General features: G+C 46.6%; 2 protein-coding genes across 2 annotated transcripts in view; one reads left to right on the top strand and one right to left on the bottom strand.

Annotated features, from left to right (window-relative positions):
- LOC144134461 (uncharacterized) overlaps positions 1 to 5,142 on the top strand; it is a 30,865-nt gene extending 25,723 nt beyond the window's left edge. Inside the window, exon 9 of the mRNA XM_077667372.1 lies at positions 4,204 to 5,142. Within this exon, the coding sequence (XP_077523498.1) occupies positions 4,204 to 5,142 (939 nt within the window). The remainder of the gene's footprint in view (positions 1 to 4,203) is intronic.
- A 2,273-nt stretch (positions 5,143 to 7,415) lies between these two features.
- LOC144133188 (neprilysin-like) lies at positions 7,416 to 12,305 on the bottom strand. The gene is made up of 2 exons (XM_077666078.1): positions 12,036 to 12,305; positions 7,416 to 11,443 (listed from the first exon to the last, which is right to left on the bottom strand). Exons 1-2 carry the CDS (start codon positions 12,153 to 12,155, stop codon positions 9,350 to 9,352), a joined length of 2,214 nt encoding a protein of 737 aa, XP_077522204.1. The 5' UTR covers positions 12,156 to 12,305; the 3' UTR covers positions 7,416 to 9,349.
- Between the last annotated feature and the right edge of the window lie 4,631 nt (positions 12,306 to 16,936).

The raw sequence follows: 16,936 nt of genomic DNA, 5'->3' as shown, positions 1-16,936 counted from the left end.
TTACTCCTTCAGAACCGAGCACACAGCAGCTTTCGTCAACAAAGAACCAAATGACCGTGGTAACAGTGACAGGGGCTTCAGCATTTCGCAGCAGCTATGAAACTCCGCAGCAAGAAGTGCCGACTACTGAATACACGCCACGTCACGCTGCGAGTTCTGCAGACAAGAGACAACCTGAAGAAAACACTACACAGGCATTCAGCTGGACCTCGACTGGAGATATGACGCACATTACCCCTCCCGAAGAAATGGACATCACAACAACGCCTTCAACTGAGAGAGAAATTTCTGCCGTGTCTACGGCGCTCGACGAAGTATCTTCACGCGATCTCGCGGCACCCGAAAGGCAGTGCGAAAGCACGTCTCAGAGTACACTGCCGCACGAGTCTGACAGCGAGTTTTACTACCGGTGTTACCGCGGAATGACGCTGCTACGAAAGTGCGCGAGTGGTCTTAAGTTCAACTCCACTTCTGGCCGCTGCGGCCCGGAGCGCCGTGACACACCAGGTGGGGCGGTAACTAAGACGGCATCTTTGAGCCGTTCCGTGCTCGAACTCCTGAATAAGTTGGCGTCCGGTGAAATACGGTTGAACCAGGAGGACAAAGTGGGCGTCGATGTACACCTGAATTTTAATGTTGGTAATTAACAGAAAATTTTCTTCGGACTACAATAAAACTAGCACCTTGCGGCGATGTCTACGGAGGTGAGATTGCGTGGCGATTTTATTTGGGCGTTTATTTACGCACTGAATGAAAACCAAGAAATGCGGATATGGTGCAAGTCATGGTTTCTTGTTGCATTTGCTGTGGCGATTCATCTATGGGGGTCAACATCTTGAGAAGCTGAAAAACTTGTCCAGCGAGTGCACAAAATATCCATCAGGCATTAAAATTAGGATCACGAAGAACACAAAATAGAATCAAACGGTTTTCTTTACCATCCTAATCGTGCGATAAGCCGCCACGCCACGGTGGCTCAGTGGTTATGGTGCTCGGTTGCTGACTATAAAGACTCGGGTTCGATTGCGGCAGCGGCGATCGAATTTCGATGGAGGCGAAATTCTAGAGGCCCGCGTGGTGCGCGATGTCAGTGCACGTTAAACAACCCCAGGTGGTCGAAGTTTCCAGAGCTCTTCACTTCGCAATCCCTCATAGTCTGAGTCGCTTTAGGACGTTAAACCTCGAACACCAAATCAAACCTAATCATGCGATAAAAATTCACAGGGACATCGAATTACAGTATGCTTTGGCAGTGCGTTAGCATTAGAAGCTGTTGAAGCCTGTCCCGAAAGTGTCGCCACTTCCGTTCTGGAAAGTCACTTGCCTTCAGCCAATGGAAATTCGGTCTGGTGACAACCCCTCCCTCTAGTCAATCGGGGAATTTTGTGACCGACGGCATTTATTTCTTCCGACAGCGCTTCTGTTATCGCATTAAATGTCAGTGGTTTTAATGCAAGCACAGGTAAAAGAAAAAAAAAACTAAGAATTCTTGCACTTCTGTATTGTAGATAATATGGCACAGTCATGGATGAAATAAAGTACGCCAAGGCATCCCTTGTAATGGCCACTCGCACCAAGTATAAGGAAAGCCTCCATTTTCAAACAGCAACAACGTTCCCACTAAACAAAGTCGTTTCATTAAAATTATGCATCGATCTCTCGCCTCCTTCATCTTAAATAAAGCGGCTGTGTTTAGTCATTTCCTTTCTCAGAAGCTCTTTGTCGCGCAATAAATTTTGCATGAGACCCTTGACGTCGAAATACAAAATATATGCAGAAAATTCACGCTATGCTGTGTTTCTCGGTAAGTGTAGGGGAAATATTATTGACGTAGCGAGGCGCAGTGTAGGACATCGCGTATTCGAGAAGAAAGATTTCTACAGGTGCACGCATGCTACTGCGGAGAAACGTTGCGACCTTTAAGGCTCTCTCTTTGTTCGACCGGTGAGTAAACGGTCACTGCATTGTTATATATTGCTGTTATTGACAACTTCGTAAACGCTTGGCTAATGTGCACGAAAAGGGTGAATCAGCGCGGCGCCGAAAAGATGCTTAGTTGCCGGGCGTAAAATGAATGCACTGGATTCGGGCGCTGCATAAGAGGGCTATTAACCGCTCGCCATCCAGGTGACGGAGAACAATTTACGAGCCAGTCTTCGAATAGAAGGCCTGGTTTTAAAAATACATGGTAGCAAGGCAAATTTTTGACTAAGAAAGGGCACCTAAATGGAGCCAATATGGCGGCTTAAGGAGGACTGCGTACGTAAGAATCACATACGTATACTCCGTTTCATACATCAGGTGCAACGCTCAAAGCTAGCGCGCTTGTTTGCGCTGCCTGCATCCGCGACCAAAAAGTAGTGCGTTCCTTGTGGTGAGCGAAGCATAGTGAATCCTTTGTCTGCAGGGTTACTACATGACACATTTGTCATGAACTTGATCAAATGGACCCTTGCTGCTGACGTCACGCTGTACCGTTCTCGTGCCTTAGACCACAATCGGCCACAGAGCAAGCGCGGAGTAACACGCCTCCCTTTATTTTCCCGTCCGGACTACTACCGTACCTTTCACAGCGTTGCACCTGATGTATGAAACGGAGTGTAGAACCGTACCTGTTAACGCGAAAACGTTGAAGGCCCTGTTACGCAGAAAATCCTGCGTCAGCTTTGTCGGCGTTGGCGTAGTGAGCGAAAAATCACGAGCATGTCTCTGGCAGGTGTTGCCCATTTTTTATTCTATACAATTGTCTGGCCTTCGACATAAAATTTCACTTGGTAGTCAACGCTCGTGTGTTGCATCCTATTTGTGTCATTGGTCATCGAGATCATCCATCGATTGATTCCAGGAATTCCTTCTGCAGAAACAAGTCGTGAAAGCAATTATTTACACAGGTTAATTAAAGTCGGAACTTGCGTTTTTTTTCTCTTGTTAAGCGGTCTTCGACGTCTACTCGCGTCGCAAAAGAACGCAAAAAACAGGCCGAAGGAGGATCATGACTACCGGACAGGAGATCACAAAAACTACTGACTTTTTTCCGTGCGGCCGCACAAACACATATACATTTCATTCTGATGCCCAAGATGGAGGCGATTTTTAATCATCACCTGCCTCGTTCCTTAATTCGCTTGACTTTCGCTCTTTCACTGGCGAGAAATTACGCACCGCCTCATCCAGTTTCCTACCCTAGTCGCCACTAATCCCTTGCTTAACGCACTTAATTAGTAAAAGGGTCGCATGTGGCTAACCTCTGACTAGGTTATAGAAAGGCTGAATCATTTAAAAACGAATAAATACCAGCAGGTTAATGTTTAAAGAAATAAATCAGGTATTCTGAAATGTATGTTGCACCAATTAAAATATCCTTTTCTCCCTTCCAGGTAACGCTTCTTGGGACGGGAGACCACGTGGAAGTTTTTTAACTGAATGAAGGCTGTGGTGCTTGCCGCCTTAAAAAGCCAAACTTCGGTCAGTCAGGGAATATCGTGCCGGCCAGTGAGCACGACTGTTCAAAGAATAAGCCTTGTTTGGTACATTGCTACTTTATGTGGTTGCTACCTCTTAAAACTCGCGTTGCCTTCGCGTAATGAGCAGGTTAACATTTTTAACCTCTAAACCAAGTTTTTAACCAGGTTCCTACATATATGAGTTCTAGTGCAGTTTTCAGCAAGGACCATATTTACCAAAAAATACTGCCAGGTCGTACTGAAAGACATAATTGCGCTTGCGAGACGCGTTGATTATGTATTTCTTCAGTCACGCAAAACAACGCATTTTTAATGCTGTTGATGACGCTCAGCAAGAACTGAGCCCTTCGTTTGAGTGAATAAGTACACTCTTTGCTTCAAAGCACTCGCATAGTGCGTAGAACTATTGTGTTCCATCACAGTTCAACTTCGGAAGACATAGCGAACTTAGCGCCAGCATATTATCGCAGTTGCGCTGTAAATTGGGCTCGTTGTCAGTTATGCATAATTTCATCATTGTTCAGCCATTGGGTGACAGTTGTACTGGGTAATATCGCCATCAAATACAAATTTGATGATGCGTGCTACAGCCTTTCCGTATTGCAAACCCCTGGAAAAAGCACCGCACTAAAAAGTGCAAGAACCAGCGCAGTTTAAAAACCGCATTAGTAAGCCTCATGCGGAAATGCCTAGTTTTCTGATTGTTGTCGTACTGGTTATTCTGCGAGGTTTCTCGCAGAGTATCTACGCGGAACATCCCGCTGTCTTCGGCGTATCGCGTGAGCTCATTCAAAGTGCCATCAATCTCGCAGAAGAGCGAGTCCGTCCAACCGACGCGGTTGCATTCCTCTCGTGCGGCAAACAGAGGAACTCCTTCGACGATTCATTAATGCGAGCCTTTCCACATAAGGCAACCCTGTGGTCGTACCACAACAAGAAGCTAACTGGAGCTCTCATCCAGCCAAACAGACATATGAACGTGCGAACTGTCATCGTCCCCCTGGGTACGGACGAACAGAAAGCAGCTTGCATTCGCTACTTCTTAACAGATCACCTGTCGGCCTACTCCACCACGTGGATCGCATTTGACGAAGGCCACGATGAGCTGCAGCCTGAAATAGTACCCGCCCTTAAAAAATTATACTCGCTTTGCGTCGCCACGTCGCTCAACTGGGACGCAGGAGGCTCGGAAAGAAGCCTCCCGTCTAAACGAAGGGTGTTCGTCTTCTGTCGAACGTGCTCGCTGGACGACCGCAACATGACGGCCCCTTACACCTGGAAGCCACAGAATCCAACTATCGTCTTCGGTTGCGTTTCCGAGCCCAGCGGTGGTAAACCGAAATATGCGGGGTGCGACGAACAGGACCACACCGTGATGAACACCGCACTAAAAAGTCTGAATTTCACGCTAATGGAAAGACTGTATCCGAGTATTCTTAGCGCTCTCTATGTGGCTTACCGCGGCGAATTCGGTATCCCCATGGCTCTCACCGCAATCGATTCAAGGGCCTTCGCGGCATACTACATTCCACCCATTTTTGAGCACAGGCAGGAAACGTTTCACACATGGAGGAATTCATACACTTCAGATCTTTCCTTCTTCGACTTCCTGGCACAGGCTCGTATGGTGATCCTCCTCATCTCGGTCACCACTCTTGCGGCCTGGCTTGTTCTCTAACTGCGCAAAGTCGTTTGAATACGGCCGGAGTTTTCCGGAAATAGACTCAGCATTCTTTTTGGTAGGAACTTTTCTCGGTGCCTCGATACTGACGGACGACACTGGAGGACGATGCGAGAGTCCTCCACGCAGATGGCCATTCGGAAAACTGTTCCTGCTCATTTGGCTCTTGGCCATTATGCCTCTGTCTGTCTACTTTCGCGGGGTACTGACCTCTCGGCTCTGTGTCCTGGTACCTCCGAATTCCATAGACACCCTAGAACAACTTGAGGTCTCATTGGACGAAGGAATATTGGCACCTTGTCTCCTGGATGACTGTGGCCTGACCAGTATTGCTCAATACAACACCGTTAACATTCGACACAATCTACACGAGAAGATTATTCGCGCTTTCCGAAGCACGACGGAGCGCAAAGAGCTTGTGACCGAGACTGTTGAGGACTGTTTTCTCTGTGCACGGAGGCCAGTTTTGCCTGTTTCACTCTGGGATTGAACGATTGCAGAAGGGGGCTCTATTCACGCGAGTACGTAGAGTCGCGTGAAAGGATGGGACTTTTACTTGCAGCAATACCGGCGCGGAGAGATTACGCCCACACTCGTGCTTACGGAAACCTTGTGCGCCGTTTGTTCGAAACTGGCTTGTATTCTACTCTTACTGGGTGGAAAAGATGTGGCGTCCAGACTGTGTGTATTGAAGACCTGGCTAACAATCAAAACAGAGCTCTCCCTACGCCGATTCAAGAGCTGTCTGCGTTCCTGCTTTATTTTTTCCGGATTTTCTTGTACTCTGCATTGCTGTGTTTATTGTGAGTTGGCACTTGGCAGAGATAAGAGATCGTGATGTCAAGGAAAGTCACATCCAAAACTGCACGCAAGAACATTTAGGTCCGAAATTAGCAATGACATATAGTAATTTCGCAGTAAGGCCAGTTCCTTGATGCATCTGACTTTTCCATCCACGTTGGAGTGCTGTATTGTTCACACCAGCCTCAGGACACTTCTTCCTATACCTGGAGAAGCTTTTGTAGTAGGATGTCGAGAATGCCGATGACCTTTGGCACTTTCAGGGTTAGATGCGAGGCGTGCACTGTATGACGATGGTTTCAGAACGTGGAGAATACCAGATAGTGCGAGAGCTATCAGATAGGCACGAACCCGCAGTATTTGCAGTGTTTAACAACCTGTACACACGTAGTCACTTTTGGCACCCCGCCAGCACCGAATGCGAACACATGCGTAGAACATCACAACAACGCACTGCCCTGAAAAGCATGGCGCTCCACAGCTGCTACCTCATAGTGGGCAACGCTTGGGCAAGACCAGATCCGTATAGACCTTGATGATAGGAGGATAAGAGCATGGAACCTCGAAATGAACATCTTCTTTTCCAAAACGGCGCTGGAAGACATGGACAGAAAGTTCAGACGCACACACATACGCACGGAAAAACTTATGTTGGTCCCACGGTCAAACGGGACGATGTTCAAATGATAGGCTCAGCGAGCTCAAGAGGAACTTAAGAAGTGAAAACGATGGGAACCTCGTCATCCATTGCCGGAACTGCAGGTGTGAACCTTGTTATCAAAACACAGTGATAATTGATCGAAACGGAGACCAAATATCACGGGAAATTATCGAGGCTGAAACAATATATTATTGTACAGAGACTTGCGTGAGCAGCACGTCCCTATCGCTGCTAACGAAAGGGTTTTGGGGGGAAAATGGGGGATGGGGAAAGATGGGCGTTACGAAGGAACATGTGACGGGACTGATTGATGACTGTTTTATGTGCACTGTATATATATATATATATATATATATATATATATATATATATATATATATATATATATATATATATATACCAAAAGTGATTTCTGGCAGCTGATTTGGTCAATATAATATAAAATCACCAAAAATTGAAGAAACATAACAGGATTTAATTCACGACGTTTCGGCTGGAAGACCAGCCTTTATATATATATATATATATATATATATATATATATATATATATATATATATATATATATATATATATATATATATGTGTGTGTGTGTGTGTGTGTGTGTGTGTGTGTGTGTGTGTGTGTGTGTGTGTGTGTGTGTGTGTGTGTGTGTGTGTGTGTGTGTGTGTGTGTGTGTGTGTGTGTCGAAATACTTCATAAATAAAATTCCTAGTAAGTATTCTGCTTTGCTGTGCTTATTGTGTAGTTGGCACTTGGTAGAGACACGAACCGTGATGTCAAGAAACGTCACACAGAAACTTCATGCAAGAACAATTAGGCAGGGATGCTTTTATTCAGGCGCTGTGAGACTACAGCAGTACTACAGCATTTCGGTAGAGCCGTTTTCTATAGCTTATTTCCTTTACCTTTCCACATTTCGTCGACTAATAAAGGGGAATCGATGGGATGTTCAGGTTAGGCTTGAGACAATCATATTTTTCTCTCTTTAACATTCATAAAGCACCCAAAACCGAGCTTTTGTCATGGGCACTGTTTAAGGTCAGCTATAAAATAAAACAGGCTCGTCAGCTTTTGTCCACCCTCTTTCATCCAGCAACGAGGACAGCATGCTAAAGTTTTTAACAAGCACCTCTTGCTTATCCGCCCCTTAGACCGAACAAACAATGAGGCGATGCTCTCAGTCCGGAGTCTTTACTTCCACACTGGCCCTAGAAAAGAACTTTTTTAAAACACACATATGCAGTCTCGAAACGCTCTGTGGAACGAACTCACTGACTGCGCCAAATTGTGCACGCATTCAAGAGAGTGACGCATAAAGCGACATTGATGAAAGTGGATGTAGCAATATTACTAGTGTAGCTGTATGCGGGGTACCAGAAGCTGGGGAGGTGAGAAGGCACCCGAAATGAGTACAGGGGCAGGCTTTAGAGAAAGTTCACAAACATGGCTTTACTATCATAAAAGGCAATGGTTCTTTTGCTTATAAAAATATTACTGTTCTGAACAAGATGCACACGAGGTAGTTTTCTACAGATGATGTTTTTTAACAGTTCTTTGAACAGCGGCTGCACGGACGCAGTTACTGAACTTGCGAACATTCCGCAAACTTGCAACGGCTTCGTTAGAGTATTCGGAGTACGCTCGAACTCTCGAGGTGCACAAAATACAATTCCACGGAAGAAATAGCTTCAGGAAAACTTGATTGTTCTTTCGGGATGTTAATGTTTTTTTCCAGTTGCAGGAGACGCAGTTATGGCCCTGAAAATTGAATGTACAATTTTTCCCGCCACGCCATTCAAACACGTGATGCCCAAGCTAAGGACGCCTGGTTGCCGCTGTCTGGAAGGGAATGTCGTTGTAGCGTAGTCCTTGGAATACGCGCTAGAAATTCGGCGGCGACGCACATGGCTAACAGGTGAAATCAGCCGATGGTGGCGGCACCTGCATTTCGTGTTTGGACTTTTCTAGCTGATAAAAGCTCTTTCCGTGAGAGGATGGACTGAGTGAGTGCGTCCTGTGTACGTTTCAGGCGAGGGAACAGAAAAGTCGTTTAGACCTGTTTTTTACATACAAACACTGACAGACATATTTATTAGTCTACACCATCTGCATTGAACTTGGCACCCTTTAGGCTTGCACGTCCGTTACGAAATCGCACCACCTCAGGGACAAGAGCGCATCAACATAAACAGTATGCCAAACAAAAGGCTATAGTTCCTTTTTGCTCAGCGATCCAACGGGCAGCATTCTTGGCCTTAAGTGCCAGAAGCATATTAGGACACAATACACGAACACGAAACTAATGCTCTCCAGAGACATTCGGCGTTACTAAGATCGTAAGCCCAATTTTCGCCGTGTATATCAGGTCACAAACAGATGAATTCCTACACTACACCTACACTATTCCTTTACTATTTTCTAACAACCTACCGCTAGGTGGCCTGGGCAACACCCCTCTGCGCAAACATGGAAAAGTGAGAGCCACTGTTCCCACCAGAGGTAAAGCCAGCTCGGACCTCCGAGTTATAAAATCAGTTCTTTAAATAATGCACAGTGAGCACAGGTATGCAAAGTTTCTTCAAAGTTCCGCGATTTCGTGTGAGCGCCAGTTTTCTTTTAAGGGTTTTATATTTCCCGCTTACCGCATACGCCAAACGGAAGCGTCATTAGCGATCTTAACGCCACACAAGAAACAGAAAAGTGAGGAAAAGTAGCACCCTCAACGCTGACCCGCCTAATTAGAAGTAGTGGCACTTTTCAAAAGCGTCCATGTCAGAGCTTTCTGAACAGGAGAAAGCTCTTACGAAGGGTACAAACTTCTTGAGCGCTGTAGCGCAGGCCTGATTCGAGAGGGTGCCTTTTCGGTCTCCTCGGCAACCCGCGTGGCACGCGGTGATGAAGAACAGCTGATCAGCGCTGTAGCTCTCGAGGCCCTTGATCGGCAGATCGGAGTCTTCATCGCGATCTCGAACATACGCCGCGTAGGCGATGTCAACTGCTTGAAGTCCGGGGAACAGCAAATAGCTCCCCTTGATATAGGGGCACCAAATAGGACACGGCGCGCTCCATAGTGCTCGGCGGGTGTCAGCGTCCACGCGAGGAAGAATTTTTCCGTCTTTGAGGAGGCAAAGCATAGAATTGAGAGCGTAAAGCAACTCCTCGGCGTAAATGTAGCCCAGACCGGCGTAGAGCATCGCGCTCGTGCCGCGGGCGGAGTAGAACGGAGGCGCCAGAAGAGCCACGGACATCGATATCACGCCCAGGGCAGCGTTGTACCAGCCCAAGCGATTCACAGCCAGTCTATGCACGCTTGTGGCCTCAGTATACTCGCTTGTATTCATGGTGCGCTGCAGATGCTCTCTGCTACGCAGCCATTCCAGGAAAAAGCTTCTCGAGTTGTTGTAGGGAAGGCCGTAGAACTTCTCTAGCTTTTCGATACTGCCCAGGTGTTCATCTGGCCATAAGACTGTCCTCGTTTTATTGATCATGTCTTCGAGCGCTGACCTTGTTTCTGGGTTCAACCTGGAAGATGAACGCACCTTTGCAAGTGTGACCCCCTCGATGCTGCGCATCACGCTACTGATGGTCCGTCGCTCGGCATCTGGGAGGCGAGTCTTGAGAGCGGCCGTTAGCAGGGCGCCGTAGGAAGCATCCACGTGAACGGCGCAGAGTATGGACTGGTAAGATTTCCCCAGTGGATGGATGGCGGCTTCGTTGAACAGCGCGTCGCTGGTTGTCGGACCCATGATTTGCACGAACCACCAAGATGTGTGGAACCAGATCTCCCTTGCAGTGTAGGTCCTGAAGATGGTGTTCATCGCCTGCAGAATCATGTCGTTTGTGATCAAGAGCAGGCTCTTGCTCGTCAGTGACAAACCGTTGACATCTTGCAGCGCCACCTTCCAGTCCTTGGGGCTTAAGTTCGCGATGGAAGTAAGCCCCGGTATCGTCACAATCTTGGGCACAAAGTACGAGGAATCTGCGGCGTCGCTGAGGTTGCCGAAGACATGGCTCTGCATCTTGGCACTTCCCCGCAAGAAAGTCTCGTAAGCACGAGCAGCTGGCCGTTCGTTATATATACTTTCAATGAACCTTTTTACGTAATAAGAATAAACTTCCTCGTGTACCATAAGCTCGTTTTGAATCCGACGAAAAATTGTTGCCAACGGGGAAGGGCTGACGACGACACGAACTCGTCGCGATTCCATCGTCTTCGGCAACAAGTCGACCCGGAACCACAGAGGCAGCCCCCACAACACGGCAAGCTCGATAAGTGCCCGAAGAGGTTTCCAAGAAGGGACCACTTCATCTTCGTCCCAGTCCCTGGTAGGCCAGGAGAAGATTCGACCTTTGACGAAGTTCAGCAGTTCCTGCACGGGGCCGCGGTCATCGTTATCGCTGTCCCTCTCCACACAGTCGCGCATCATTCTCAGGGGTCTGTCTAGTACGGTGGCTGTTTTGTCGACCCGCAAGCTGGACAGCATTATTCCCTCGATCCAATCGGCGATGGCCTCTGCACGCACAGAGAACGCCAAGTTGCCGTACTTGCCGGTCCAGCCGGAGCAAACGAAGCGGCCAAAGTCGTCGCATGGCGCTGTTCCCCGGCTGCGGTTGATCCCTATGATGTACCCGTGGCCCACACAGTCCGCCGTCGAGCAGACTGGTCGGCTGTCCCTATGGGTCCCGTTACCGTGAGGCAGCAAAAAGACTGTCAGCACGACGGCGACCACGATGGAAGCTGTTGCCAGGGCGGAAACCGCGATGAACGGCTTGGTCCAGTCACGTTCCCTCATCGTTGGTGGTGGATCACTGGTCTTCACATCGGTGGCGGGCTGCAACAGATGCACCCAGGAATTGAGGGGAACGCTTACAACGTAGTGTATAACTTATAGCAATATTCTATTTCAAGGCAGCCAAAAAAAAATGCCTAGTGGTTTCTGACATCGCATCAGAAAAGTGAACATTGATCATGAGATCATCATCAGCATCACTGCGCCCACTCCGAGACAAAGACCTCTCGCATATTCCCCCAGTTAACCCTGCCATAAGCCTCTTGAGATCTGGGCGCACTTATGCTGAGCAAACATGTGGCGTACTAAACAGGCAACGATCTTTTCTGATCAAGTAAATTCTAATCGATATCATGATGGTCGTCCTTACGATCAAGCTGAAACTTAAAAAGCGTTCATGAAACATTTTAAAGCTGGGACGCCTATAGAAGGACAAAAAAATATCATCAAAACAGATTTCGACGATTTTTCAAGCAACGATCCCTTAATTTTGGGCCTCTATTTGCCAAGTATTTGGGCCATGATAGGTCCGCAAGTGATTATCACAGGCTCCGCGTATGGCTTCCATTCACAAACCGCCACCTAAAATTTAAGCCCAGGTTGACGGCTTACTGCAGCTCTCCCAAGGACTCACCGGGTGCCGGAATTGCGCCCACCGGTCAGGTCCGTGACCAGTGTCTTGGGAAACCCTAGTCACGCCGTAGCCATCGGCCTCGGACAGCCGAGCACCCGATACGGCCGATTCGTGCGACATGTCCCTTTTCGCGGCCTCTTTAGCCGCCACGCCAGCCTTCGACGTCGGACGATTGTCGACCACCCCTCCTGCACGACATATACACAAAAAAAAAGAAAACAAAAGAGCGCTACTTTGATTTTTCGTGCCGTAACCTAAAATTGCTTGAAATGAATCCGAAATTCCCTATTTAGGGAGGGCCTTTTTTCCCTCCCCGCCGCAGAGGCTCAGTGGTTAGGGCGCTCGGCTACTGATCCGGAGTTTCCGGGTTCGAACCCGACTGCGGCGGCTGCGTTTTTATGGAGGCAAAACGCTAAGGCGTCCGTGTGTTGTGCGATGTCAGTGCACGTTGAAGATAAAAAAAATAAAATCAAAGTCAGTTTTATTCAAACGACTAGTAGGAAGTACATGTGAATCATCTGGGCCCTTAGCCTTCTCGGCTAGACTTGGGCCCATGCAGGAAGTGCGAAAAAATAATTATAGCGAGACAACTCAGTATTTTACACAGAATTCATGTAACAGCAGTTATGCGACAGTTATACACAAAGAAAGGCGAAATGCTCAAGAAATTATACAATAGTTCGGAGGACAAAAAAAAATAAAAGGAAGAATGCATCGAAGAAAAACACAGACTTATAGTGGAGTCGAATATTGCTGGCTCCGGAAAAATGTTTTTATATCGGCGATTGAGAATTGACCTACTTTTAAGTTAGCAGGCAGTTGGTTCCAAATTTTAGCAGTGGGATGGGCGATAGTTCTTTTACCGTACACATTATTAACAGTTGGAAGGTTAAACCGACAACTGAAAAAATTTCTAGTTGAACGAGATGGATATACAAAGACAGATGATGATAGTGGGATGTTATGGTTTAGTATATGTATAACCACAGAAGCTAGTTTGAAATCCCGCATAGCAAAGAAAGGTGTAATGTCTAAGTGACGAAAGAGCGGAGCGGATCTATCTGTGTGTTTACTATGTGTTATTATTCGAAGTGCTCTTTTTTGTAAAATTACTATTTGTTTTAAGTATGTGTTATACGTAAGTCCCCAGGACTCCACACAGTAAGTGATATTGTTTTGTCCCCAGGACTCCTCACAGTAAGTGATATTGTTTTGAAAAAGGCAATAATACAAAATTTTTAATGTGCGAAGCGAGAAGAACTTTCTAGCTTTTATTAGGACAAAGCAAGCCCGTCTCAATTTGCTGCTTACTCGAATTATGTGAGGATTAAAATTGAAAGCTGAATCTAGAGTTACACCAAGATATACCTGTTGATCGACTCGTTCGAGGGGGTTTGCGCCCATTCGTAACTCATATAAGCCATATAAATTTTTATATGGACTAAAGAACACAATGTATTCAGTCTTTGAGGTGTGTATTGTTAATTTATTTTGTAAAAATCACTGGCACATCTGAGAAAGATTACTATTAGCGTGCCTTTCGAGCATATTAGGGTCATGACTAGAGAAGAGAAGGGATGTGTCATCAGCATACATAAAAGTTTGGGCATAATTCAAAGCATCTAATAATATTCATAATAATAATTGGTTTTTTGGAGAAAGGAAATGGCTCTGTATCTGTCTCATATATCGGCGGACACCTGAACCGCGCTATAAGGGAAGGGATAAAGGATGGAGCGAAAGAAGAAAGGAAGAAAGAGGTGCCGTAGTGGAGGGCTGCGGAATAATTTCGACAACCTGAGAATAATTCTGTCAAAGCATCTGGCAGAATTATCCTCAGGTTGTCGAAATTATTCCGCAGCCCTCCACTACGGCACCTCTTTCTTCCTTTCTTCTTTCGCTCCCTCCTTTATCTCTTCCCTTATGGCGCGGTTCAGGTGTCCGCCGATATATGAGACAGATACAGAGCCATTTCCTTTCTCCAAAAAACCAAATATCATTATTATTATCATTATTATTATTATTATTATTATTATTATTATTATTATTATTATTAATATTATTATTATTATTATTATTATTATTATTATTATTATTATTATTATTATTATTATTATTATTATTATTATTATTATTGAGGCTACTCCAGTCAGTCCCTGATGTGCTGAGGAGATAAACTGCTGCCTTAACTAAGACAGCAGTCAAGCCAAATAAAATCAAAATTAATTGAAACCTGAATTGCTACACCATGCAAACTAGTCCTTTGGGCCGCAAGACTGGCACGCTACACCTCCACACCTCTCAAGCGTCATCCAGTTTTTTTCAGCGGCACCCAATTCATCAATTCAGGGAAACTTTCAACCACCGTCAACGCAATAAGCCCCTCTCACCCGCTTCCATTCTTTATGTGCAACACCATTTGGGCCGTTGGCAGCTCGCGCCCCTGCCCGTCATTTGAGCTTCGACCCCCACAACAGCACGACGCCCGCTTGAATACACAATCAGCAGGATGGAGCTTCCTACTACCCGCACAGTCTTAAAATAAATAAAAGTAAGACGTCCGGATCTGTGGGTAGAGAAAAAGGGCACTATTTCTTCTTTATTAGATACAGCGAATGATCGATCCCGTAGAGAAACTATAGCCGTCGCCCACACGTCTACAAATGCACCAGGTCGCCAAATTGAATACTGATTAAATTGAATTCTGATCTATTCGCAGTGTGACAGCCGTTGTTTTCAGGCTTTCCGGACATTTCTGCCGGGGAACTGCTTTTAGCCTTACATACTCACGTCAGTTGTAGAAGTTTGAACATCCGCATGTCAAGCATGTGCCAGACAGAAGTGGGTTTGTGAAGGATCTTAATTGAATTAGATAGCGTTCTTTTTTTTTTACAAAGATGAATGGATATATACGTTTCAGGGAGACTAGCACGTATGGCTTCCACAACTATAGCTATAGGTTAGTAACAAACTCAGCATATTATCCTATTAAACCAAAGGAAGGTTTGAAGTTAGGACGCATTCTTAGGAATGAGGTATTTGTAATGAATGTGTCCTTACCCTGAAATAGAGTCCACTTTCTGCTCTCACTTCATCCCCCCCCCCACAAAAAAAAAATCGGACGGTCATACTTCCAGAAGTCTTCGCTGCTTTTGCAATCTGCCTCTTGATCTGACTGACGTCCCAACAAAGTGTCAAGAAACGCTAGGGAACGAACCTGAAATTCGCTCTTTCTGACGCATCTTGCTGTGGAGGGGTGTGCCCTCTCGTGCTGCCGATTGCAGAGGCGATTCTCTGGATTGCCTGGTCGCAGTCGAGGTCTCTGGCCCGGATGCTGCCGGTAATGTTTCAGGTGCAGTGCGGCCGCCGGTAACCAGTTCAGGGGCTGGCGTCCGGGTTTCGGTGACAGCAGGCAGAGAAGAAGCTGGTGCCGGAGCTTGCTCATCGGAAAGCTGTGCCACGTGCAGAGAAAAGACGGTGGCTCGAGCATAGTGACTTTTTTTTTTCAAAGTGAACTGATACACCGTAGGCGAAATCATACGTGTCATTTTCTTAGCCGAAGAAATGGAACATTTCTGCACATTTTGCCCGCACATGTACACACATTTTCCATTTCAGCGCAAAAACATCCAATGGCCACAGCATCTACCTACGTGAGGTGCTAAGTTCTATACCAACTGCAGCTGGGCAACCACACTTTTCCAATGGCTGCCACAATTTTCTCGACCGGGTGCACGACTCCCTATGGGGTAAAATGCTTAGAATGGGATTTTGATCGAAATATTCCTCCTTGCTTTGAAAGTTAAAAAAAGAAAGCCGCAAACAGGCCTCGAATTATGTAAATTCAGCTTAACGAGGATAAGAACAACGACGTTAAACGAAAATTGGAGGGAGCACTTAAGCTCCGGCCAGCTTAGGGCTATGACGCGATAGCGTTTTGATGCCCTTATATGCGGGATTCGTCATTCCCAACTTCACATTCATAGATCCCTTAGCGTCCTCATATCCCTTCTGGCGCAGTGGTGCAGCGGTTAAGCGATGCGACACAACCCTGCGATGGCAGATGCTGCCACCGATGGGGCTTGTGCGGCCCAGGTTCAGCTCTTCCCGAGCGACCTCTCGCCACCAGTCATTAATTTATCTGACCCCTGTCATGGTGGTCAGTTCCTCACAACCCGGTGGGTAGATGGCGCCACAAGGTCACGTGACTTGGGCGGCCCGCTTAGGTTGCTTTTCCGGGAATTTTTCACTCGCAACGCCGGCACCGACGCGTTGAAATGACGCAGCAAACTCGAGAAAACTTCCCAGGGATCATAATAGGTATTGAGAGTGTATGGTTAACACACCTTTTTTATGTACGCGGCTCAAAAAACAAGTATCCTTAAGACTATAATGACGACTTGCTGCGGAGCCCCCGAGCATTGCTCTCCTCCGCATTATAAAAAACTTGTTTTTTGTTGTGACAGTGACATTTGTGTACCTGTGCATAGACAAATTTCGCACTTGTCGCCTTTCCTATAGGCAAAGGAATGAGAGGAGTGAATTTACCGCCCCATTTCCTTCGTGCCAATATCTGACCCACCTGGCAACAAGGCCAGACACAGCACATTCCCCAAAGCTCTTACGCCACGGCACACAAGCATCTTCACTGTATAAACCCATCTGGATAGTGATCTCTATACTAAGCTGCAGGCGGTGGGAGTATTCAGTTGCGACATACAACGCCAAAGTAGCTTATTCCGGAGAGAGCTCTGCCTGTGGGTATCATTGCAAAACAACGGTTCGCCAAGACCGATCAAGAGTACATCTGTGCACGACGTCCCCTTCAGCAGAAGTTCAGCACTGGGACATAGAAACTGATTGTGGCACTGGCACATGGCACTGGGACATGACAACTGAAG

This window comes from Amblyomma americanum, chromosome 5 (genome assembly GCF_052857255.1).
Source record: "Amblyomma americanum isolate KBUSLIRL-KWMA chromosome 5, ASM5285725v1, whole genome shotgun sequence".
Taxonomy (NCBI): domain Eukaryota; kingdom Metazoa; phylum Arthropoda; class Arachnida; order Ixodida; family Ixodidae; genus Amblyomma; species Amblyomma americanum.
Note: the sequence above shows the minus strand (reverse complement) of the source record. Positions and strands in the feature narration are given on the sequence as shown.